Genomic DNA, 26,776 nt, shown 5'->3' with positions numbered 1-26,776 from the left:
ATGGAGGTGAGACTGACTTGTTTAAATACATGGAGGTGAGACTGACCTTTTTAAAACATGGAGGTGAGACTGACCTGTTTAAATACATGGAGGTGAGATGTAGCTGTTTAAATACATGGAGGTGAGACTGACCTGTTTAAATACATGGAGGTAAGACTGACCTATTTAAATACATGGAGGTGAGACTGACCTGTTTAAATACATGGAGGTGAGACTGACCTGTTTGAATACATGGAGGTGAGACTGACCCGTTTAAATACATGGAGGTGAGACTGACCTGTTTAAATACATGGAGGTGAGACTGACCTGTTTAATTAAATACATGGAGGTGAGACTGACCTGTTAAAATGCATGGAGGTGAGACTGACCTGTTAAATGCATGGAGGTGAGACTGACCTGTTTAAATACATGGAGGTGAGACTGACCTGTTTAAATACATGGAGGTGAGACTGACCTATTTAAAAACATGGTGAGACTGACCTATTTAAAAACATGGTGAGACTGACCTGTTTAAAAACATTGAGGTGAGACTGACCTGTTAAAATACATGGAGGTGAGACTGACCTATTTAAATACATGGAGGTGAGACTGACCTGTTTAAAAACATGGAGGTGAGACTGACCTTTTAAAATACATGGAGGTGAGACTGACCTGTTTAAACACATGGAGGTGAGATGTAGCTGTTTAAATACATGGAGGTGAGACTGACCTGTTTAAATACATGGAGGTGAGACTGACCTGTTAAAATGCATGGAGGTGAGCCTGACCTGTTTAAATACATGGAGGTGAGACTGACCTGTTTAAATACATGGAGGTGAGACTGACCTGTTTAAATACATGGAGGTGAGACTGACCTGTTTAAATACATGGAGGTGTAGGCCATGGGTCGCAACAGGCGGCAGGAGGGTCAAAACTAGCCTGCAAGTGATTTTCTTTGGCCCACCAAAGTTTTTAGTAAATAAATTATAATAACAAAACTATGTTCAATTTTTGGTCAAGAAAGATCAACAGAAATTCAGCAAAAAAAATTGTTTAATTTAGGAATAAAAAAAGAGAGAATAAAACAAGAGATGTGATCGTGTCTCAGTGTAATCAAAGTATGAAATTATTGTTATTTTCCAATATAATCATTTTAGGGGTTAGTTATGGTCAATTTGCAGTGTACAAATTATTCAAATTTTTCCAGCCCCCAACCATCCGCTCTGATAAAAGATTCGCCCTGAGGCGGATTGCCTACCCTGGTGTAGCCTGACATAATATGTGTGTCTCCTTCTGTCTATGGCTTTGAATGAGGGATTGTGCATGGTGCATACAGTATGATTGACTGTGAGTACTGGAGTACATACAAGTATGTGTTAATATGAGTGAATAGCTTTGTCTTGATAAATACTGCACTGCAGACACAGCAATACCATACATGTGATAGGATCATAGTTGGAGTTCTCACTGTGAACAGTGGTGGCACTAGCGCATCAGCCAGTCAGTCAGCCAGTCCCTCCAGCAGCGGAGCGGAGGTAGGTAGCAGGGAGAGGCAGAGAGAGAGGCTGAGGGGCAGGGTAATTAGCCTGACAAAGGGTGCTCTGTGCCTGGGCACAGCCCTGAGGAGCCAACCCGTCTGGGACTCACAGGCTGGAGCCTGTCTGGGCCCTCCCGGCCCTCCTGCTTCTCTCTCAATGCACATTGTCTCAGCAGGAGGACAGGAGACACAGAGGGAGACAGGGGAGGCACCACTACCGTCATACCGGATTCAGCATTCTCATACATACGACGGAGCAGACATACTGTAGACACGCGCACACACGCGCACACACACACACAGACACACACACGGACAAACACATACAAGTGGAGGCATCAGGTTCAGATTGACAAACACAAAAGACTAACATGGGAAGACATAGAACTGAAACGGTGCTAAGAAAATAGAAAAGGTTAGAATCTGCAGGCTCTGGATAAAGTAACCTGGAGCTGTCATTTAAATCAAACCCAAAGAAGTGTTAACGTCCACAGCTTTAATGAGAGATAAAAGACTGAATCAGAACTCTCTAAAATGTTTCATGAATCAACGACACTGGTCATCGGTGCCCTTCTAAAAACCAACCTCTCCATAATGAGAATGACCCACCGTAGTTCTAAAATAAAGCCAAAAATAGCACCTGCCAGAGCTCAAATCCCCGTCCAACAGTCCCTTGAAAACAAAACGCAACTCTACCTACCTGAGTCAATGGTATTCAGTCCATTATTACCATGGCCATTGTTACAAAGTTAGCTTACGTTGTTTATATCTCAATCTCAGCCATGCTCCCTGCTACCTGGCCCTGGGGGGCCCTATGGGCCACAGTCCCTCATAGGCCCTCACTAGCAACCTCTACCTGATTCAGCTGCTATTGTAGCTGAGGGGTTAAGTACAGCTATGTCCTAATTGTCCCTGTCTTTGAATTCAGTGCTAGGTGTACAGAAGGATCTACCTTATAGAGGCCAAAGAAGCCCAGGTCCTTGATGACAGATATGGCGCTGACGCGGGGGCCGGTGGTGATCTCTCCAGCCACCTGCAGTCGGATCTTCACGATCTCCAGAGGGTTGGTAAAGATCACCTGAGATCCACCCGCCTGGACCACACACACACACACACACACACACACAGTGGGGAAAGGATTTACAGTATTAGATAAGTGTTTTATGAATCTTTTTGTAATAAAACTGTAACACAATGGGCTGTAAGTGGCCACTGTAGCTAGGTAACGGAGTCACCCATCAGCATACACTGATGGCGCCCTGATAGGCACCTCACAGGTCTGACTGATGTCATTCACACAGGACAGGTCAATAGGCTACACTGGCAGTGATAGATGTTCACTGTAGACAGGCTGCTAGGTCTGTCAGTGATAGATGTTCACTGTAGACAGGCTGCTAGGTCTGTCAGTGATAGATGTTCACTGTAGACAGGCTGCTAGGTCTGTCAGTGATAGATGTTCACTGTAGACAGGCTGCTAGGTTTAACTTCCGGCGCCGAAAAGAGATGGCTGCCTCGCTTCGTGTTCCTTGGAAAATATGCAGTATTTTGTTTTTTTACGTGTTATTTCTTACATCGGTACCCCGGGTAATCTTAGGTTTCATTACATACAGTCGGGAGGAACTACTGAATATACGATTAACGTCAACTCATCATCGTTCCTACCAGGAATATGACTTTCCCGAAACGGATCCAGTGTTTTGCCTTCCACACAATACAATGGATCTGATCCCAGCCGGCGACCCTGTGCGACGCCGAAAAAGGGGAAAACGTGGCGGTCTCGTGGTCAGGCTTCGGAGACGGGCACATCGCGCTCCACTCCCTAGCATACTACTCGCCAATGTCCAGTCTCTTGACAATAAGGTTGATGAAATCCGAGCACGGGTAGCATTCCAGAGAGACATCAGGGATTGCAACGTGCTCTGCTTCACGGAAACATGGCTAACTCAAGGGACGCTAACGGAGTCGGTGCAGCCAGCTGGTTTCTTCATGCATCGCGCCGACAGAAACAAACATCTTTCCGGTAAGAAGAGGGGCGGGGGGGTATGCCTTATGATTAACGAGAAGTGGTGTGATCATCATAACAACACACAAGAACTCAAGTCGTTCTGTTCACCTGATCTAGAACTCCTCACAATCAAATGTCGACCGCATTATCTACCAAGGGAATTCTCGTCAATCATAATCACAGCCGTATACATTCCCCCCCAAGCAGACACATCGATGGCCCTGAACGAACTTTATCTGACTCTTTGTAAACTGGAAACCACACACCCTGAGGCTGCATTCATCGTAGCTGGGGATTTTAACAAGGCTAATCTAAAAACAAAACTCCCTAAATTCTATCAGCATATCGATTGTGCTACCAGGGCTGGAAAAACACTAGACCATTGTTATACTAATTTCCGCGACGCTTATAAGGCCCTCCCCCGCCCCCCTTTCGGAAAAGCTGACCACGACTCCATTTTGTTGATTCCAGCCTACAAACAAAAACTCAAACAACAAGCTCCCGCGCTCAGGTCTGTTCAACGCTGGTCCGACCAATCTGAATCCACGCTTCAAGACTGCTTCGATCACGCGGATTGGAATATGTTCCGCATCGCGTCCAACAACAATATTGACGAATATGCTGATTCGGTGAGCGAGTTCATTAGGAAGTGCATTGACGATGTCGTACCCACAGCAACGATACAAACATTCCCAAACCAGAAACCGTGGATTGACGGCAGCATTCGCGTGAAACTGAAAGCGCGAACCACTGCTTTTAACCAGGGCAAGGTGACCGGAAGCATGACCGAATACAAACAGTGTAGCTATTCTCTCCGCAAGGCAATCAAACAGGCTAAGTCTCAGTACAGAGACAAAATCGAGTCGAAATTCAACAGCTCAGACACAAGAGGTATGTGGCAGGGTCTACAGTCAATCACGGATTACAAAAAGAAAACCAGCCCCGTCGAGGACCAGGATGTCTTGCTCCCAGACAGGCTAAACAACTTTTTTGCCCGCTTTGAGGACAATACAGTGCCACTGACACGGCCCCCTACCAAAACCTGCAGGCTCTCCTTCACTGCAGCCGAGGTGAGTAAAACATTTAAACGTGTTAACCCTCGCAAGGCTGCAGGCCCAGACGGCATTCCCAGCCGCGTCCTCAGAGCATGCGCAGACCAGCTGGCTGGTGTGTTTACGGACATATTCAATCAATCCTTATCCCAGTCTGCTGTTCCCACATGCTTCAAGAGGGCCACCATTGTTCCTGTTCCCAAGAAAGCTAAGGTAACTGAGCTAAACGACTACCGCCCCGTAGCACTCACTTCCGTCATCATGAAGTGCTTTGAGAGACTAGTCAAGGACCATATCACCTCCACCCTACCGGACACCCTAGACCCACTCCAATTTGCTTACCGACCCAATAGGTCCACAGACGACGCAATCGCAACCACACTGCACACTGCCCTAACCCATCTGGACAAGAGGAATACCCATGTGAGAATGCTGTTCATCGATTACAGCTCAGCATTTAACACCATAGTACCCTCCAAACTCGTCATCAAGCTCGAGACCCTGGGTCTCGACCCCGCCCTGTGCAACTGGGTCCTGGACTTCCTGACGGGCCGCCCCCAGGTGGTGAGGGTAGGTAACAACATCTCCACCCCGCTGATCCTCAACACTGGGGCCCCACAAGGGTGCGTTCTGAGCCCTCTCCTGTACTCCCTGTTCACCCACGACTGCGTGGCCATGCACGCCTCCAACTCAATCATCAAGTTTGCGGATGACACTACAGTGGTAGGCTTGATCACCAACAACGACGAGACGGCCTACAGGGAGGAGGTGAGGGCCCTCGGAGTGTGGTGTCAGGAAAATAACCTCATACTCAACGTCAACAAAACAAAGGAGATGATTGTGGACTTCAGGAAACAGCAGAGGGAGCACCCCCCTATCCACATCGACGGGTCAGTAGTGGAGAAGGTGGAAAGTTTTAAGTTCCTCGGTGTACACATCACGGACAAACTGAACTGGTCCACCCACACAGACAGCGTTGTGAAGAAGGCGCAGCAGCGCCTCTTCAACCTCAGGAGGCTGAAGAAATTCGGCTTGTCACCAAAAGCACTCACAAACTTCTACAGATGCACAATCGAGAGCATCCTGTCGGGCTGTATCACCGCCTGGTACGGCAACTGCTCCGCCCACAACCGTAAGGCTCTCCAGAGGGTAGTGAGGTCTGCAGAACGCATCACCAGGGGCAAACTACCTGCCCTCCAGGACACCTACACCACCCGATGTCACAGGAAGGCCATAAAGATCATCAAGGACAACAACCACCCAAGCCACTGCCTGTTCACCCCGCTATCATCCAGAAGGCGAGGTCAGTACAGGTGCATCAAAGCAGGGACCGAGAGACTGAAAAACAGCTTCTATCTCAAGGCCATCAGACTGTTAAACAGCCACCACTAACATTTAGCGGCCGCTGCCAACATACTGACTCAACTCCAGCCACTTTAAAAATGGGAATTGATGGAAATTATGTAAAAATGTACCACTAGCCACTTTAAGCAATGCCACTTAATACAATGTTTACATACCCTACATTACCCATCTCATATGTATATATACTGTACTCTATATCATCTACTGCATCTTGCCATCTTTATGCAATACATGTACCACTAGCCACTTTAAACTATGCCACTTTATGTTTACATACCCTACAGTACTCATCTCATATGTATATACCGTACTCTATACCATCTACTGCATCTGCAATGCCGTTCTGTACCACCACTCATTCATATATCTTTATGTACATATTCTTTATCCCTTTACACTTGTGTGTGTGTGTAAGGTAGTAGTGTGGAATTGTTAGGTTAGATTACTGTTGGTTATTACTGCATTGTCGGAACTAGAAGCACAAGCATTTCGCTACACTCGCATTAACATCTGCTAACCATGTGTATGTGACTAATAAAATTTGATTTGATTTTGATTTGATTTAGGTCTGGCAGTGATAGATGTTCACTGTAGACAGGATGCTAGGTCTGTCCGTGATAGATGTTCACTGTAGACAGGCTGCTAGGTCTGTCAGTGATAGATGTTCACTGTAGACAGGCTGCTAGGTCTGTCCGTGATAGATGTTCACTGTAGACAGGCTGCTAGGTCTGTCAGTGATAGATGTTCACTGTAGACAGGCTGCTAGGTCTGTCAGTGATAGATGTTCACTGTAGACAGGCTGCTAGGTCTGGCAGTGATAGATGTTCACTGTAGACAGGCTGCTAGGTCTGTCAGTGATAGATGTTCACTGTAGACAGGCTGCTAGGTCTGGCAGTGATAGATGTTCACTGTAGACAGGCTGCTAGGTCTGTCAGTGATAGATGTTCACTGTAGACAGGATGCTAGGTCTGTCAGTGATAGATGTTCACTGTAGACAGGCTGCTAGGTCTGTCAGTGATAGATGTTCACTGTAGACAGGCTGCTAGGTCTGTCCGTGATAGATGTTCACTGTAGACAGGCTGCTAGGTCTGTCAGTGATAGATGTTCACTGTAGACAGGCTGCTAGGTCTGTCAGTGATAGATGTTCACTGTAGACAGGCTGCTAGGTCTGGCAGTGATAGATGTTCACTGTAGACAGGCTGCTAGGTCTGTCAGTGATAGATGTTCACTGTAGACAGGCTGCTAGGTCTGGCAGTGATAGATGTTCACTGTAGACAGGCTGCTAGGTCTGTCAGTGATAGATGTTCACTGTAGACAGGATGCTAGGTCTGTCAGTGATAGATGTTCACTGTAGACAGGCTGCTAGGTCTGTCCGTGATAGATGTTCACTGTAGACAGGCTGCTAGGTCTGTCAGTGATAGATGTTCACTGTAGACAGGCTGCTAGGTCTGTCAGTGATAGATGTTCACTGTAGACAGGCTGCTAGGTCTGTCAGTGATAGATGTTCACTGTAGACAGGCTGCTAGGTCTGTCAGTGATAGATGTTCACTGTAGACAGGCTACTAGGTCTGTCAGTGATAGATGTTCACTGTAGACAGGCTGCTAGGTCTGTCAGTGATAGATGTTCACTGTAGACAGGCTGCTAGGTCTGTCAGTGATAGATGTTCACTGTAGACAGTCTCCCAGGTCTGTCTCTAGTCTCTAAACAGTCCTTATTCAGTTCTACCCTGCCTGAGGGGTTCTGTCTTAACGCTCCAACCTTGTACTTGGTGCCGGAGATCAAACCCCCAGCCACAGGCCCAGACAGGTTCCTCTCAGAGAGCATTCAGGCGGCACGGCTTTCATGCTACAGCTACGGTATCTAGAGCCGGGGGTGTGGTGCAGCAGCGGCGGCGTTTAAAACTGTGTTTATAGCTAACTGCGTCTCGGCACGGAGAGGGAGAGCCGGGACGTAGTTAGCCGGGAAGGTGGCAACCATCCTGGAACTCTCTCTCGGCCTCTGCCTCGCTCTCTCTCTCCCGGTCTTTCTCTCTTCCTAGTTGCCCCTGGATACTGTGGCTGCACAGAAAGCGGCACAGTGCAATTAGATAGAAATCTGTTTCCATGGAGCCCTTCCCCGCCGTTAAAAAGGGCCTGTACTGTTGGTTGTTGTTCTTTCTCCGCCCTCTTTGCTGTTGAATATGAATGTTGAATTTTGTGTGTTCTATCTTACGGGAAAGCCATCAAATGAGTGCCTCAATCTGAATCTGCAACCATGTGCGTTTTTAACAGCCACCCTAGAATTCTTAAGTAAGCATTTCCATATTTCGAGGAAGAGATCATAATCGTTTCATTGAAGGTATTAAAACTTTAAATAGAGTGGAGCAGAACCGACCCACACTTCCCTTCCAGAACTTTAAATAGAGTGGAGCAGAACCGACCCACACTTCCCTTCCAGAACTTTAAATAGAGTGGAGCAGAACCGACCCACACTTCCCTTCCAGAACTTTAAATAGAGTGGAGCAGAACCGACCCACACTTCCCTTCCAGCCCTTAATGATGGCAGTGAATAGCAGGAGGCCGATTCTTAATTCTAACGTCTCACAGCTACAATGGTATAACTATTTCTTCCTGTGGAAAATGATCTTTCATAGTTGATTACAGCGGCCCTCTAAAAGCAATGCATTTATTACAGGTCCGTTGGACACGGAGATGATGAGCTGGAATTAGGAACACTTCAGCAGCCAATGCTCTCACTCACATCAATTGGACACTAATTGGGGGATTTTTTTATATTAAAGGACAGAAAACAACGAGACAGGTTAGAGAAACCACTGCACAATTAGGACTGACAGACAGAAGAACAGACACATATGTCAGGGGGAGGGGGAGAAAGGGAGTGAGAGGGAGAGAGAGAGACAGAAAAGCTCAAAGAGTGAAGAACAAACACCATTGTAAATACAACCCATATTTCTGCTTATTTATTTTCCCTTTTGTACTTTAACCATTTGCACATCATTACAACACTATACATACATAATATGACATTTGTAATGTCTTTATTATTTTGGAACTTCTGGGAGTGTAATGTTTACTGTTCATTTTTATTGTTTATTTCACTTTTGTATATTATCTACCTCACTTGCTTTGGCAATGTTAACATATGTTTCCCATGCCAATAAAGCCCTTGAATTAAATCGAATTGACAGAAACAGAGAGAGAGAGAAAGGGAGAAAAAGAGAGAGGGAGAGATAGATGGAGAGAGCGAGAGAGAGAATGGGAGAGAAAGGGAGAGAGAGAGATAGAAAGGGGAGAGAGAAAGGGGGAGAGGGAGACAGACAAAGAGGGCGAGAGAGGGAGAGTCACAGAGAGAGAGAGAGAGATTTGATTACAGAGTGACACAGTCGGTGGCGCTCTGATAATTCCCAGGTAATTACAAGGCAAGGTGATCCCCTTAGGAGTTTTGAGAGTCAGCACCTCAGACACGCTCCAGCACTGAGAGATGAGGGGCCTAGACCGCAGAGTTGACTGCACTCTCATATCAGCAACTCAACACACACACATGTGGGCATGAATACGCACACACACATACCAACACGCACACACACACACACACACGCGCACACGCACACGCACACACACACACACACACACACACACACACACACACACACACACACACACACACACACACACACACACCCTGGGGCTAACAGCTAACAGTTTACTTTTCAAAGGCATACAATAGCTTAGCGCAAGTTAGCAAACATTAGCCACCCTCCATTAATAACCACTCACACTTTCATAGGTGCCAAGAGAATGCTCAAATGGGGATTACACAAGATAGCATGCATTTATGTATGTGTGTGTGTGTGTGTTTATGTTCTCATGTGAGTGTTAAACGTTGTGATAAATGTTTTTAGCACTCGAAACGGAGCCGAATAACAAACCATTACAAAGGCTTAACAATCTAATTGAAGCGATTTACACTGAATAATTGCTACAGTGAAAACTAACAAAGCAACACTGTATTCCCTCTCTCTCTTTCTCTCTCTCAATTTAAGGGGCTTTATTGGCATGGGAAACATATGTATACATTGCCAAAGCAAGTGAAATAGATAATCTCTCTCTCTCTCTCTCTCTCTCTCTCTCTCTCTCTCTCTCTCTCTCTCTCTCTCTCTCTCTCTCTCTCTCTCTCTCTCTCTCTCTCTCTTTCTCTCTCTCCTCTGTTGCTTTCTGTGCTCTTGACATTGGCCCAGTGTGTATTTTGAGTAACCAAGACCTCAAATGAGGGCCAACGACCGCCTGATAGGCATCCAGCCAGCCAGCAGCGTCTCAGTCAACGGAGCATGCCTTTCTTACCAAATAATCATTAAGATCTGGCAACCATCACTGAGCTTAATTATATTCTGAGGCTATAATGAGGTGGAGAAAGAGATGGAGAGAGGAAGGAGGAGAGAGAGGAGAAGAGAGGAAGGAGGAGAGAGAGGAGGAGAGAGGGGGAGAGAGGAAGGATGAGAGAGAGGAAAAGAGAGGGACGAGGGGAGGGGAGATGACATGAGTGGGGAAAGAGGAGAAGAGAGTGGGAGAGAGGAAAGAGGAGAAGAGAGGGGGAGAGAGGAAAGAGGAGAAGAGAGGGGGAGAGAGGAAGGAGGAGAGAGGGGAGAAAAGAAGAGAGGGACGAGAGGAGGAAAGGAGAATATTGGGAGCAGGGAGAAAAGAGGGGATGAGAGGAGAGGGAAGGAAGGAAGGAAGGAAGGAAGGAAGGAAGGAAGGAAGGAAGGAAGGAAGGAAGGAAGGAAGGAAGGAAGGAAGGAGAGGAGGGGCAGAAATTAGAGGAAAGGGGGCACAGCCAAGTGGAGAGGCAAAGAGCAAAGTGGAGATGAGGAGAAGAGGGTAGAAGAGGTGAACAGAGAAAACAGATCAGAAGTGTTGAGAGGAGCATAGAAAAAAGGAGAGGAAAGGGGAAAGGGAGGTGAGGAGAAGGAGGTGAATGGAAAGAACAGAAGATAAGAGATGGGAAAGGATTAGAGGAGAAAATAAGAGAGGAGAAGAGAGAAGAGAGGAGAAGAGATGAGAGAGAGGAGAGAGAAGAAGAGGAGAAGAGATGAGAAGAGAGGAGAGAGGAAAAGAGAGGAGAGAGAGGAGAGAAGAGGAGAGAATGCAGGAAAGAGGAGAAGAGAGGAGAGAGGAGAGGAGAGTAGAAGAGAAGCGAGAAGAGAGGAGAAGAGGAGAGAAAAGAGAAGAGAAGAGAAGAGAGGAGAAGATAAGAAAATGTCTAGATCCTCACCAGTCCTATTTAACAGTAATAGATTTGTAAAAACGTTATTTACACCCCTCCCTCCCTCCCTCCCTCCCTCCCTCCCTCCCTCCCTCCCTCCCTCCCTCCCTCCCTCCCTCCCTCCCTCCCTCCCTCCTTCCTTCCCTCCCTCTCTCCCTCCCTCCCTCCCTCCCTCCCTCCCTCCAGGCTCTTTCTCTTCTGTCCTGTCAGACTACTGGTCTGGGACTGTTGCTGAAGTCCAAACCAACACTTTCACAGTTTCCAAATCATATAAACAGACTTCATGTGATGTGGCTGAAGTCCACTAAACAGTGTGTGTGTGTGTGTGTGTGTGTGTGTGTGTGTGTGTGTGTGTGTGTGTGTGTGTGTGTGTGTGTGTGTGTGTGTGTGTGTGTGTGTGTGTGTGTGTGTGTGTGTGTGTGTGTGTGTGTGTGTGTGTGTGCCTGCATGCATCCGTGTGTGTGTGTCTGAGTGTCTGAGTCTGTGCATCTGACTGTGTGTGTATTTATCTCTGTGTTTGCGTGCGCGTACATGTGTGTGTCTGTCTGTGAATGTTTCTGTGTTTGTGCCCACGCGCCCGTGTGTGTGTCTCCATGTGCATGCATGTGTCTCTGTGTGTGTGTCACTGGTGTGTGTGTGTGCTGTGCGCTGGGGTGTGTGAGTGAGTGATAACAGGAGAGGACTGTCCAGCACTAACACCAGAAGAAGGGACAGGATGAAAGGAACGGTCAGATCAGCTCACAGTGATAAAGAGGGAAAATCCATCCGTCCTCATCCCAGTCCACATACACTACGTCCCACTACTCTGGCCTGAACGTACAGCATGTATAGAACAACCTTTTTTTCCGACACTCAAGATAAAATAAAAAAAAGCTGTCCTTTTTATCTTCAACATTCCACTCTACATGTGTTATTTGCGACACACAATTTCCATACTAACGTCTCTCATTTCAAAATCTCTCCAAATAAACCTCCTCAAAACATTCATTCATAACCTTAATTGAGTTGTAGTCGCTTGCGTGCACATGGCAAGTATGTGGGTACACATAATGACTTGTGTACCCTAAATATTCTGCTTTAGTGATCGGCATCAAACAGCTCCCTGGTGAAAGGCCTCTATTCATTGGTTGGGGGGGGGGTGCTATAGGGTCTAGTAGAACTAAAGGGATGGGGTGGGGGGGGGGGGGGGGGTGACAGCTTACTGATCAAACACAGGGTGGGGGTAGTGGGGTCGAGGTGGGGGGGCAGTCTCTCAGGTAGCAGCCCTGTCTGTCTCCGTCTGTGTGTCGTCCAGTTTAGAAACACCTGATCTCAGGTCAGTTGGTGGTGCAAGACGTGAATGTCATCCTCCAGTGGGCCTAAACCTGCAACAGGTAAAACATGCCTGTCTAGTTAGCTTCTATGTGGATGGAGGCTGATCAATGAGATGATACTCACACATGCACCAGCCAGGATCTCAGCAGGTACAGGGATTAATCCATCCTTCTGTCTGGTCTTCCCTCTGATAAAGTCATTGACCTGTGGCGAGAACACTAAACATTAGACACACACAGAGAGACAGTCAGACACACACACTGTGTGTATTTGTATGCATGCCTGTGCCTGCATGTGTGTGTGAGTGTGTGCGTGTGTGAGTGTGCACATAAAATCTGTACTGTACATTAAACTAAAACTAGAGGTAAATGTTAAACTAGGGCTCAGTGAGGGGCTCCATGGTGACTGGGGCCTGAAACTGGGGCCTGACTGGTCTCCATGTGGAAAAACAAGGCACTTACTGTCAGCTTTATGGCTTTCTCCGGGGCCACGCCCAGTAGCTGTGGTACCAGACCTATCATTAGGACACAACATGATTAGAAAAGAGAAGGGCCAAGGAAGTACAATACACACACACACACACACACACACATACACACGCAGGCAGCAGCACAGCACAGACCCCCTCCACATTAAACACATACCCTGATGAATCCAATTCTGCCTGATCCCCAGACACTAATGAACACTATTGATGTGGTGTGGGGGCATCAGGGGCTTAACAGACTAACAAAGTGAAAGAAACATTGACTAGTAGCTCCTTCCCAGAATAGAAAAAAAAACTGAAAACACTAACCAAAGTTTACACAGCCCTCAATTACAACGCAAAGACTTCCAGCCGGATAAAAATAAACAAAATAATCTGATTCGAGTGCGATGGATGGACCCCCCTCTTACTACCCCCCATCTTCCTCCCTCCCCCCGTCCCCCCGTCCCTAAAGTAACAAACAAAGTTAATAGTGGAGGGGGTGAAGGGGGGTAGTGAACGCAGGGCCCAAAACAGGCCACACAGTCAGAAACAGACACAGGAGCACAAACATATGATTATCTTCATCTGGGCTGGGACTCACAAACAGAAACAGGAGTGTTAGTTGTTTTTGTGGAAGGGCTCAGGCAGAGAACCACACACAAGTCATTTTTTTATTAAATGGCCCATAGCGACTCACAGTTGTAGTTAAGAGACGCTTATTGTTTTCTCATGCTGCTGCGTTGTTTACGCATGGGTTCCTGTCTAGAGACCGTGACATCATCCTAGTGTTTGCAGTGTGTGTGTGTTCTGGTCTGGCTGTCTCACCATTCTAATGCACAGCTCATTCAGTAAGGGAAACAGGAGGAGAGGGAAAATGCTCAGCTTCATTACATTAGATAAAGTTGGCTTATGACGCTCTCCTCAGTGGCTAATATAATATAACCAGCATTACTACACAGTAGATCAATGTTAATGAGGGAATTGTGAATGAAATGTGTGAGATTCAAGAGAATATAAGAACGTTTCTTTTTGTATTTCTCTTTTTAAGTTCAGTGTGTTTTCAGATTAGAGGTCGACCGATTATGATTTTTCAACGCCGATACCGATTATTGGAGGACCAAAAAAAGCCGATACCGATTAATCGGCCAATTTTTTTATTTTATTTGTAATAATGACAATTACAACAATACTGAATGAACACTTATTTTAACTTAATATAATACATCAATAAAATCAATTTAGCCTCAAATAAATAATGAAACATGTTCAATTTGGTTTAAATAAAGCAAAAACAAAGTGTTGGAGAAGAAAGTAAAAGTGCAATATGTGCCATGAACGTTTAAGTTCCTTGCTCAGAACATGAGAACATATGAAAGCTGGTGGTTCCTTTTAACATGAGTCTTCAATATTCCCAGGTAAGAAGTTTTAGGTTGTAGTTATTATAGGAATTATAGAACTATTTCTCTCTATACGATTTGTATTTCATATACCTTTGACTATTGGATGTTCTTATAGGCACTTTAGTATTGCCAGTGTAACAGTATAGCTTCCGTCCCTCTCCTCGCTCCTACCTGGGCTCGAACCAGGAACACATCGACAACAGCCACCCTCGAAGCAGCGTTACCCATACAGAGCAAGGGGAACAACTACTCCAAGTCTCAGAGCGAGTGACGTTTGAAACGCTATTAGCGCGCACCCCGCTAACTAGCTAGCCATTTCACATCGGTTACACCAGCCTAATCTCGGGAGTTGATAGGCTTGAAGTCATAAACAGCTCAATGCTTGAAGCATTGCGAAGAGCTGCTGGCAAAACGCACAAAATTGCTGTTTGAATGAATGCTTACGAGCCTGCTGGTGCCTACCATTGCTCAGTCAGACTGCTCTATCAAATCATAGACTTAATTATAATATAATAACACACAGAAATACGAGCCTTAGGTCATTAATATGGTCGAATCCGGAAACTATCATCTCGAAAACAAAACGTTTATTCTTTCAATGAAATACGGAACCGTTCCGTATTTTATCTAACGGGTGCATCCATAAGTCTAAATATTCCTGTTACATTGCACAACCTTCAATGTTATGTCATAATTACGTAAAATTCTGGCAAATTAGTTCGCAACGAGCCAGGCGGCCCAAACTGTTGCATATACCCTGACTCTGCGTGCAATGAACGCAAGAGAAGTGACACAATTTCACCTGGTTAATATTGCCTGCTAACCTGGATTTATTTTAGCTAAATACGCAGGTTTAAAAATATATACTTCTGTATTGATTTTAAGAAAGGCATTGATGTTTATGGTTACGTAGAGTCGTGCAACGATTGTGCTTTTTTCGAAAATGCGCTTTTGTTAAATCATCCCCCGTTTGGCGAAGTTGGCTGTCTTTGTTTGGAAGAAATAGTCTTCACACAGTTTGCAATGAGCTAGGCGGCCCAAACTGCTGCATATACCCTGACTCTGTTGCAAGAGAAGTGACACCATTTTTCCAAGTTAAAAGAAATTCATGGTAGCAGGCAATATTAACTAAATATGCAGGTTTAAAAATATATACTTGTTTATTGATTTTAAGAAAGGCATTGATGTTTATGGTTAGGTACACGTTGGAGCAACGACAGTCCTTTTTCGCGAATGCCACTGCATCGATTATATGCAACGCAGGACACGCTAGATAAACTAGTAATATCATCAACCATGTGTAGTTAACTACTGATTATGATTCATTGATTGATTGTTTTTTATAAGATAAGTTTAATGCTAGCAAGCAACTTACCTTGGCTTCTTACTGCATTCGCGTAACAGGCAGGCTCCTCGTGGGTTCCAATGTAATCAGGTGGTTAGAGCGTTGGACTAGTTAACCGTAAGGTTGCAAGATTGAATCCCCGAGCTGACAAGGTAAAAATCTGTTGTTCTGTCCCTGAACAAGGCAGTTAACCCACCATTCCTAGGCCGTCATTGAAAATAAGAATGTGTTCTTAACTGACTTGCCTAGTTAAATAAAGTTATATATTTTTTTATCGGCCAAATCGGTGTCCAAAAATACCGATTTCCGATTGTTATGAAAACTTGAAATCGGCCCTAATTAATCGGCCATTCCGATTAATCGGTCGACCTCTATTTCAGATTGTAAAGTTCAGTGTGTTTTCACATTGTAAAATTCAGTATGTTTTCTGATTGTATAGTTCAGTGTGTTTTCACATTGTAAAATTCTGTGTTTTCAGATTGTAAAGTTCAGTATGTTTTCAGATTGTATAGTTCAGTATGTTTTCAGATTGTATAGTTCAGTGTGTTTTCAGATGGTAAAATTCAGTGTTTTCAGATTGTAAAGTTCAGTATGTTTTCTGATTGTATAGTTCAGTGTGTTTTCAGATTGTAAAATTCAGTGTGTTTTCAGATTGTATAGTTCAGTGTGTTTTCAGATTGTAAAATTCAGTGTTTTCAGATTGTATAGTTCAGTGTGTTTTCAGATGGTAAAATTCAGTGTGTTTTCAGATTGTATAGTTCAGTGTGTTTTCAGATTGTAAAATTCAGTGTTTTCAGATTGTATAGTTCAGTGTGTTTTCAGATTGTAAAATTCAGTGTTTTCAAATTGTAAAGTACAGTATGTTTTGAGATTGTATAGTTCAGTGTGTTTTCAGATTGTATAGTTCAGTATGTTTTCAGATTGTATAGTTCAGGGTGTTATTCAGATTGTAATGTACCATATCTCCAGACTCCAGACAGCCATTCAAATTGATCTGCACCGTTGGATGTTTTTTGTCACACGGGATGTGTTCCAAATGGCCCTCTATTCATAGTGCACTACCATGGGTCCTATGGGCCCTGGTCAAACGTGGTGCACTATAAAGAGAATAGGATGCCATTTGGAACCCACAACTGATGTACCTGTGCGACGGTGCCAGGTCTGTCTGACTGTGTCTATAATGTCAGAGACCTCTCTAAAGGCTTGGTGTCCTGTGACAGACACTAAGACTTCCCACTTCCTCGTAGAACCCTCACGGGAGAACTCGCCTGTCAATCATAATCCTGAGAATTCCGATATAGTGTGTGTTGTTTGAGAACCACCCCCCGCTCCCTGAGTGCAGGTACTTATTAAATGAATGCCAGTTGAAGTCTGGCAGGGGCAGTCACACTCTACCATTGTGACAGAGCTCTGCTGGTATGTGGCAGTGCATTGTCCTCCCGAAAACTCCCGAGACTACCTTTAATCACTTCAAAGAAGCCAGGTCAGAGGGAAGGTGAACTCAAACCCGCCCACCTCTCCTCGTCCTCTCTCCTCTCCCAAACCTCTAAACCCCATCTGTTGTTGTGATGGAGTGATATGAAGTCACAGCTAGACGCTAATCTATGGTCAGATTTGTGTTGTACCAGGTTATGGTTAAAGTTAGGATTAGAGGAGGGTAAACTGACCCTAAATCTGTGCCTCCCTCTACCCATTAGCCTGTCACTATATACCTATATAGTGAACTACTCTGGCCAAAAGCAGAGTACTATGTAGGGAATAGGGTGCCATTTGGGACACATCTCATCTGGTACTGACCTCTATAGAGGCCGAAGAAGCCTTCGTAACGCAGCACCTTCTTGAAGCAGTCCAAGCTGTTCTTGTACATGAGCTCTTCCACCAGGGAGCCTGTGGTCCTCTGGTTCTGCATCCTGGTCTTCACTAGGTCTATGGGGTACACTGCTGTGGCTCCCACAGCTGGAAAAACACATGACATAAATGCTATGAAGGAAGTAGGGGAGGGGAGATGTTATAAATTCATTTTTTAGCTCGTTATAAAGCCGGGCGTACACTACACGATTTTGGCCCTGAATTAGCTGTCAAAGACACATTTTTGAGATCGGAGACAAATCCCCATGTCGTTGCTCGGGGCGCGCGGCCGTCACTGACGCTCGTTTAATGTGACGCAATCTGAGGGCTACCGATCCAGTTTGAGCAGTCCCAGAAGTCTCGATATTTTCAAATATGTTTGATTTTATTGGGACAAAATCTACAATGCTCTTGTAGTGTGAGATCTGTAACGACAAGTTTTGAGAATGGTGATCAGCAATAGCCAACGAGAGCCCGCCAATGAGAGCTCGCCATGTGTTTGTACTTGCCTTTAACCAAAGCCAAAGTGTCAAATCGTTACAGCTCTGTAGTTCACAAGCAATGTTATTCAATTCAAAATGTTGGCTAGATATTTGAAAGCGTTTATGAGGCTGCGTTGAGCCACAGCTCGTTCTAGCGACGTTAACAAACTAATCACATCATCTTGTAGTGGGTGACCCCTGTCTGTATCACATCATTTAGTGTGCGCATCACTATGTTGGCAGGACAAAAAACTAGAGGAAAGATGGGTAATTTAATGTGAGAGGCCCAGTGATGTTAGGATTTTGAAAGTCGTGTAGTGTACACCAGACATAGGGGGGGGGGGGTCACTACCGCTTATTAACCTGTCTCCTGTAGGGGGGGTCAGTACCTCTTACTAGCCTGTCTCCTGTAGGGGGGGTCAGTACCCCTTACTAGCCTGTCTCCTGTAGGGGGGGTCAGTACCTCTTACTAGCCTGTCTCCTGTAGGGGGGGTCAGTACCCCTTACTAGCCTGTCTCCTGTAGGGGGGGGGTCAGTACCTCTTACTAGCCTGTCTCCTGTAGGGGGTGTCAGTACCTCTTACTAGCCTGTCTCCTGTAGGGGGGGTCAGTACCTCTTACTAGCCTGTCTCCTGTAGGGGGGGTCAGTACCCCTTACTAGCCTGTCTCCTGTAGGGGGGGTCAGTACCTCTTACTAGCCTGTCTCCTGTAGGGGGGGTCAGTACCCCTTACTAGCCTGTCTCCTGTAGGGGGGGGGTCAGTACCTCTTACTAGCCTGTCTCCTGTAGGGGGTGTCAGTACCTCTTACTAGCCTGTCTCCTGTAGGGGGGGTCAGTACCTCTTACTAGCCTGTCTCCTGTAGGGGGGGTCAGTACCCCTTACTAGCCTGTCTCCTGTAGGGGGGGTCAGTACCTCTTACTAACCTGTCTCCTGTAGGGGGGGGGACGACACTACCTCTTACTAACCTGTCTCCTGTAGGGGACACACACACTACCTCTTACTAACCTGTCTCCTGTAGGGGACACACACACTACCTCTTACTAACCTGTCTCCTGTAGGGGGGGGGGGGACACTACCTCTTACTAACCTGTCTCCTGTAGGGGGGGGTCACTACCTCTTACTAACCTGTCTCCTGTAGGGGACACACACACTACCTCTTACTAACCTGTCTCCTGTAGGGGGGGTCAGTACCTCTTACTAGCCTGTCTCCTGTAGTGGGGGGGTCAGTACCTCTTACTAGCCTGTCTCCTGTAGGGGGGGTCAGTACCTCTTACTAGCCTGTCTCCTGTAGTGGGGGGGTCAGTACCTCTTACTAGCCTGTCTCCTGTAGGGGGGGTCAGTACCTCTTACTAGCCTGTCTCCTGTAGGGGGGGTCAGTACCTCTTACTAACCTGTCTCCTGTAGGGGGGGTCAGTACCTCTTACTAGCCTGTCTCCTGTAGGGGACACACACACTACCTCTTACTAACCTGTCTCCTGTAGGGGACACACACACTACCTCTTACTAACCTGTCTCCTGTAGGGGGGGTGGGGGGACACTACCTCTTACTAACCTGTCTCCTGTAGGGGGGGTCAGTACCTCTTACTAGCCTGTCTCCTGTAGGGGGGGGGACGACACTACCTTTTACTAACCTGTCTCCTGTAGGGGGGGGCACTACCTCTTACTAGCCTGTCTCCTGTAGGGGGGGGGGGGGGGGGGGAGTAGTCTGGAGCCAAACACAGGCACCACATCCACCCCCGACCCCACATTGCCCCCACCCCTCCCCCAAAAAGTCCCTTCTCTCTGATCATTCACAGGTACAAAAGAGTCCAAACACAGGGAGGTTCCCATGGTGCATAGAGCCCCTGTCCTATTTAAGTGGTGGAGGAATCGCCCCTGCAGAACGCAATAGGAAGCCCTTTGTTTTCTATTTTCTTATGAGGTTGGAGGGTGATGGGGGTAGGGGGGGCAGGTGAGGGGGTGGTGGTGACACAATGACTTGTGACTTGACATGGGGCTTGTCCCAAATTGCACCTTTTTCCCTATGTAGTGCATTACATTTGACAAGTTATCCACTACATAGAGAATAGGGTTATCTACTACATAGGGAATAGGGTTATCCACTACATAGGGAATAGGGTTATCCACTACATAGGGAATAGGGTTATCCACTACATAGGGAATAGGGTTATCCACTACATAGGGAATAGGGTTATCCACTACATAGGGAATAGGGTTATCTACTACATAGGGAATAGGGTTATCCACTACATAGGGAATAGGGCTATCCACTACATAGGGAATAGGGTTATCCACTACATAGGGAATAGGGTTATCCACTACATAGAGAATAGGGTTATCCACTACATAGGGAATAGGGTTATCCACTACATAGGGAATAGGGTTATCCACTACATAGGGAATAGGGTTATCCACTACATAGGGAATAGGGTTATCCACTACATAGGGAATAGGGTGCTATTTGAGACATAGCCTTGACTTACCGCCAGCGATGGAACCCAGGCCAAACCTGTAAGCGGACTCTGCTACCTGGATGAGAACAGAGCGGGACGGGTCCCCACCAGACAGCTGAAAGAGAGTGACACAACAGAGAGAGGGGAAGAAATGGGGGGAGAGAGAGAGAAGAGATGGTGAGAGAGAGAGAGAGAGAGAGAGAGAAAAGTTAAATACCAGTGTGCCATCACAGCAGCAAGATTTGTGACCTGTCGCCACAAAAAAAAGGCAACCAGTGAACAAATACGATAGTAAATACAACCCATATTTATGTTTATTTATTTTCAATGTTTTACTTTAACTATTTGCACATCGTTACAACACTGTATTTAGACATATGACATTTGAAATGTCTTTATTCTTTTGGAACTTTTGTGAGTGTAATGTTCACTGTTCATTTTTTATTGTTTATTTCATTTTTGTTTATTATCTATTTCCCTAGCTTTGGCAATGTAAACATATGTTTCCCATGCCAATAAAGCCCCTTGAATTGAATTGAAAAGAGAGAGAGAAAGAAATAGACAAGCCGTAACATCCCACGTTTAAATCAGAAGGCAGACCTTGTAGTTGAGCCCTAAATGCATCAGCATGATTCAGTTCAGCTGGCGCTTAGCCGAACCGAACGAGTGTGCTCGCATACTCCCTTAAAACACCTTCAATTGGAAAATGAGAAAAAAGCGGCAATAGTACGGTTTGTCCATTTTGAGACACCGTAGCCAGTATGCCCTTCTTCAAAATAGTCAGAATTTAGATAACAAGAAATCTGTTATTCATTTTTTTTTTTTTACAAAGGAGATCTTAGTCGCACCATTTTATATTTATGTAAGAAGTTTGGCGCAGTATTTCTCAATAAAATAAATTGCATAAAAACGAGTCGCCACTCATTGAATGACAACAAACACTTTATTGAGGAATCCCCACTGTTGACCAATCACCGAAGAACTTTGGCTTGCCTCCAGTAAAAAGATGGTGTGCCCAAACCCTCACCGAAGTCCAAAACAAACAAAAACATCGGCTGGGAAGCATGCGGATGCCTTTAGCCCCATCTTTTCGGCTGGGGAGCATGCGGATGCCTTTAGCCCCATCTTTTCGGCTGGGGAGCATGCGGATGCCTTTAGCCCCATCTTTTCGGCTGGGGAGCATGCGGATGCCTTTAGCCCCATCTTTTCGGCTGGGGAGCATGCGGATGCCTTTAGCCCCATCTTTTCGGCTGGGAAGCATGCGGATGCCTTTAGCCCCATCTTTTCGGCTGGGAAGCATTCGGATGCCTTTAGCCCCATCTTTTCGGCTGGGAAGCATGCGGATGCCTTTAGCCCCATCTTTTCGGCTGGGAAGCATGCGGATGCCTTTAGCCCCATCTTTTCGGCTGGGAAGCATGCGGATGCCTTTAGCCCCATCTTTTCGGCTGGGAAGCATGCGGATGCCTTTAGCCCCATCTTTTCGGCTGGGAAGCATGCGGATGCCTTTAGCCCCATCTTTTCGGCTGGGAAGCATGCGGATGCCTTTAGCCCCATCTTTTCGGCTGGGAAGCATTCGGATGCCTTTAGCCCCATCTTTTCGGCTGGGAAGCATGCGGATGCCTTTAGCCCCATCTTTTCGGCTGGGAAGCATGCGGATGCCTTTAGCCCAATCTTGATTCCGACAGAGTAACAAGAGTAGTACACTATCTCATTTCCCATTATAAAGCTCATTTATATTCAGTCCTACATCAATTCAGATCAGACAGTTTACATGCGTCATCAGAATCACTTAAATGCCTATATTTCATCTGTCCTTTAGAAAAGCTTAAAGATGTTAAGTGTTACGTTGATTTCACTTCAGGGAATCACGATGCTGAATAAAACACTGTTGTCTATTCTGTGTCATGAGTCATGACATGATTAGACAACATCACATGCTGTACTTAGTCATCTCATGTGACGCCACAAGATATTTAATTTCATTTTTATTATCTCTATAGGCTATATATTCACATTTATGATGGCATACAGTGATTAAATTAATTGCCCTCTAGCACCGATTCCCATCCATTTGAATGTTAAAACTCTCTTGAATTACAGAGATTCGTTTGAGAAACTCCAATCAGGCACAGAAGCATTGGGTAGGAAGTTAGTGTAACAAACCCAGAATCAGAAGCCTTGCTTTGATTGGATGCCACCCCAGCCCCTGCCCATGCCATTGGCTGCCACCCAGCCCCTGCCCATGCCATAGGCACACATCAGAGCACAAAACCAGCTAAGTGTTACTATTGCTGTTAGACAGTGATAGCCAGCCAGAACACCAAGCATTCTGCTCCACAGTACCTATCGCCTGGACGGGCCTGCCCAGCCCTCATCCCTCATCCCTGGGTAAAGGAGGTGGAGAGGTGGGCCCCTCTATGGTGGAGAGGTGGGCCCCTCTATGGAACAGGTCCACCTGTCAGGAACTATCTGTGCCCCTGACCCCCCTTTGTCGGCCCCTAATGCCCCTAGAAGACCCCCCCCCCCCCCCCCCCTTCCTTTCCCTCCTCCGTCCCTGTTTCTCTGAGTCACAGCCAGGGGCGTAGGGGATGGAGAGGGGCAGAGAGGAGGGGTGGAGGTTGGAGGTTCAGAGGGAGAGCTGGCCTGCAGCCCGCGGAGGCCAGACCACAGCCCAAAGCGGCTCATTGTGGTGGGACTGGCGGCTCTAACCGGGGCCCCTGCTCCGGTCCGGCCTGGAGCCTAGTCTGGCTGCAGTCAGGGGAGAGGGAGGAAATCACCCCGCAACGCCACGCTGTCTCACTCTGCAGACCAGGCAGAGCTTCTAACAGGGGGAAAACAACAAACATCCATCCAACCTCTTTTTTCTTGACCTTTTGTTTCGTCCTCAGCTGTTTTGTTTCAAACCCCTTCACTCAGTCATTTCTCATTTCCCCCTCAGTATATTTGAGATACAGTGCATTCAGAAAATATTCACACCCCTTGACTCTTCCCACATTTTGTTGTGTTACAGCTTGAATTTTAAATGGATTAAATATACATTTTGTGCCACTGATATACACACAATACCTCACAATGTCAAAGTGGATTTTTATATATTTATTTTTAAAATTTTAATGAATAAACAATTAAAAGCTGAAATGTCTTGAGTCAATAAGTAGTCAACCCTATGTTATGGCCATCCTAAATAGGTTCATGAGTATAAATTAGCTGAAAAAGTCACATAACACAGTTGAAGTCGGAAGTTTACATACACCTTAGCCAAATACATTTAAACTCAGTTTTTCACAATTCCATGATATTTAATCCAAGTAAAAATTCCCTGTCTTAGATCAGTTAAGATCACCACTTTATTTTAAGAATGTGAAATGTTAGAATAATAGTAGAGAGATTGATTTATTTCAGCTTTTATTTCTTTCATCACATTCCTAGTGGGTCAAAAGTTTACATACACTTAATTAGTATTTGGTAGCATTGCCTTTAAATTGTTTAACTTGGGTCAATGTGTTGGGTAGCCTTCCACAAGCTTCCCACAATAAGTTGGGTGAATTTTGGCCCATTCCTCCTGACAGAGCTGGTGTAACTGAGTCAGGTTTGTAGGCCTCCTTGCTCGCACACACTTTTTCAGTTCTGCACACATATTTTCTATGGGATTAAGGTCAGGGCATTGTGATGGCCACTCCAATACCTTGACTTTGTTGTCCTTAAGCCATTTTGCCACAATTTTGGAAGTATGCTTGGGGTCATTGTCCATTTGGTAAACCCATTTGCGACCAAGCTTTAACTTCCTGACTGATGTCTTGAGATGCTGCTTCAATATGTCCACATCATTTTCCTTCCTCGTGATGCCATCTATTTGTGAAGTGCACTAGTCCCTCCTGCAGCAAAGCACCCCCACAACATGATGCTGCCACCCCCGTGCTTCATGGTTGGGATGGTGTTCTTTGGCTTGCAAGCCACCCCCTTTTTCCTCCAAACATAACGATGGTCATTATGGCCAAACAGTTCTATTTTTGTTTCATCAGACCAGAGGACATTTCTCCAAAAAGTACGATCTTTGTCCCCATGTGCAGTTGCAACCCGTAGTCTGGCTTTTTTATGGCGGTTTTGGAGCAGTGGCTTCTTCCTTGCTGAGTGGCCTTTCAGGTTATGTCGATATAGGACTCGTTGTACTGCAGATATAGATACTTTTTTTTTTTTGAAAACTCTGTTTATTAAGTTTTACACACACAGACAAGACAAAGCAATATAAATAATATACTCAACTAGAAAAAAATACAAATAATACATTAAAAAAAAATAGCTTTAAAGATACCATACTTTAGACAAGTTAAACGCACCAGGCAGAAGGCTACAAAGGTTAAAGGGCAATCTATAGTATAGGGACAGAGCAACCACCTCACCATTGTTCCTGTAAACAGTCAAGGGATGGGGTGGAGAAATGCAACCACTCACAGACAGTCAAGGCCACAGACCAACCATCCACTGGACCAAAAATGAAAAGTTTACAATGCTTTAAAATAAAAAATGAATAATAATAATTTTATGTAGGCGTGAACAAAATTTAAAAATAAAAATAACTGGGAAAAACAAGCTCACACCTTAGTCTCTGCCCCGGCAAGATGAACAAGGCATCCGCAGGTCACAATCAATAAGCACATCAACCTTAATGCCCCCCCCCCCAGAAAAAACACAGAGAAATGCTCATCCAACCCCTAAGTAAGTCACAGGGGGGTCAAATACAGACTTATTTTGGTTTTAATAGGAATGCCATCAGAGGATGGACTGTTTAAAGTAACACCGGAATGGAGCCCAAGCCTCATTAAACAGTTTGGGGTTCCCACGTGAATTGAATTTAATTTTTTCTAGTTTCAGAGAGCACAACACATCTCTCACCCAATATGTATAAGATGGGGGAGCTGCCATCTTCCAGTTCTGTAGTATTAGCCGTCTAGCTAAAAGAGTTGTATAAGCAACAGTGTCCGACTGGATTCTTGACAGGGGGGTACCTATGGGCAGTACACCAAAAAGGGCTGTAAGGGGAGACGGATCTATAACAGTGTCATATATATCAGAGAAACATTTAAATATTAATTCCCAGAAACCTGACAGTTTATGACAGCCCCAGAACATATGCAACAGTGTGGCTGGTTCAATTTTACATCTGACACAGGTAGGATCAAAATCAGAGAATATTCTTCCAAGTCTGGCCCCAGACCAGTGGATACGGTGAACCACCTTGAATTGAATGAGGCTGTGTCTAGTGCTAAAAGAGGATGAATGCACCCTGCGCAGCACAGATTCCCAGGTGTCTTCCCCAAGTTCCTCCCCCAAATCCTTTTCCCATCGAGTCTTTAAAGGCACCAAAGAAGGGTTCTGTAAGTCATGAATGATTGCATATACATCTGAAATTGTGCCCCTAGGAAGCTTGTTCAGCTCCAAGATGCTCTCTATAGCTGTATTCGCAGGCCTATGGGGAAATTCAGGTGTGTTAGCTCTGACAAAGTTCCTAGTCTGGAGATAGCGGAAAAAGTGGGATTGGGGGAGGTTGAACCTTTCCTGTAGCTGAGCAAAAGAGGCAAATGTGTCATCAAAGAATAATTGGGCTAGTGAGGAGAGGCCTAGTGAGTGCCAGATGCCAAAAGCCCCATCATTCAAAGATGGAGGAAATAAAATGTTCTGATTGATTGGGCCTGATAGAGAAAAGCCTCGGAGGCCAAAGGCTAAACGGAACTGATTCCAAATTTTAAGAGACTGCTTTACAATTGGGTTGACACACCTTTTGCCTAGGGACACTGGGAGAGACGAGCACAACACAGAAGAAAGTGCAGCAGGTTTACACGATTCAGACTCCATCTGGACCCAGAGTGGTCTGGGGCCAGTAGGATCAGTCTGCAGCCAGTACAGAAGGGCTCTGAAATTTGCAGCCCAATAGTATGTCTGAAAATTTGGTAGAGCTAAACCCCCCAATGACTTAGGCTTCTGTAAATGTTTTTTACCAATCCGTGGTACCTTGCCATCCCAAATGAAATGCATGAATGTTTGATCCAGTGAAATAAAAAAAGATTTTGGAATAAAAATGGGTAAACATTGAAATAAATATAGAAATTTGGGCAACACACTCATTTTAATGACATTAATCCTTCCGATAAGAGAAAGAGGTAGCGACTTCCAAAAAGTAAAAGATTGTTTCAAACTGTCTGCTAGAGCAACCAAGTTTTCCTGAAACAGATTTGAATATTTCCTTGTCACTTTAACTCCCAAGTAGGTG

At 45.5% G+C, this 26,776-nt stretch overlaps 1 protein-coding gene across 1 annotated transcript in view; it reads right to left on the bottom strand.

Annotated features, from left to right (window-relative positions):
- LOC139559284 (electrogenic aspartate/glutamate antiporter SLC25A13, mitochondrial-like) overlaps nt 1-26,776 on the bottom strand; it is a 98,306-nt gene that overhangs the window by 20,213 nt on the left and 51,317 nt on the right. Inside the window, exons 10-14 of the mRNA XM_071375141.1 lie at nt 20,539-20,623; nt 17,524-17,682; nt 12,974-13,026; nt 12,636-12,716; nt 2,469-2,609 (exon numbers count right to left, since the gene is read on the bottom strand). Coding sequence (XP_071231242.1) covers nt 2,469-2,609; nt 12,636-12,716; nt 12,974-13,026; nt 17,524-17,682; nt 20,539-20,623 — 519 coding nt within the window. The remainder of the gene's footprint in view (nt 1-2,468; nt 2,610-12,635; nt 12,717-12,973; nt 13,027-17,523; nt 17,683-20,538; nt 20,624-26,776) is intronic.

The sequence above is a fragment of the Salvelinus alpinus genome, chromosome 29 (genome assembly GCF_045679555.1).
Source record: "Salvelinus alpinus chromosome 29, SLU_Salpinus.1, whole genome shotgun sequence".
Classification (NCBI taxonomy): Eukaryota; Metazoa; Chordata; class Actinopteri; order Salmoniformes; family Salmonidae; genus Salvelinus; species Salvelinus alpinus.
Note: the sequence above shows the minus strand (reverse complement) of the source record. Positions and strands in the feature narration are given on the sequence as shown.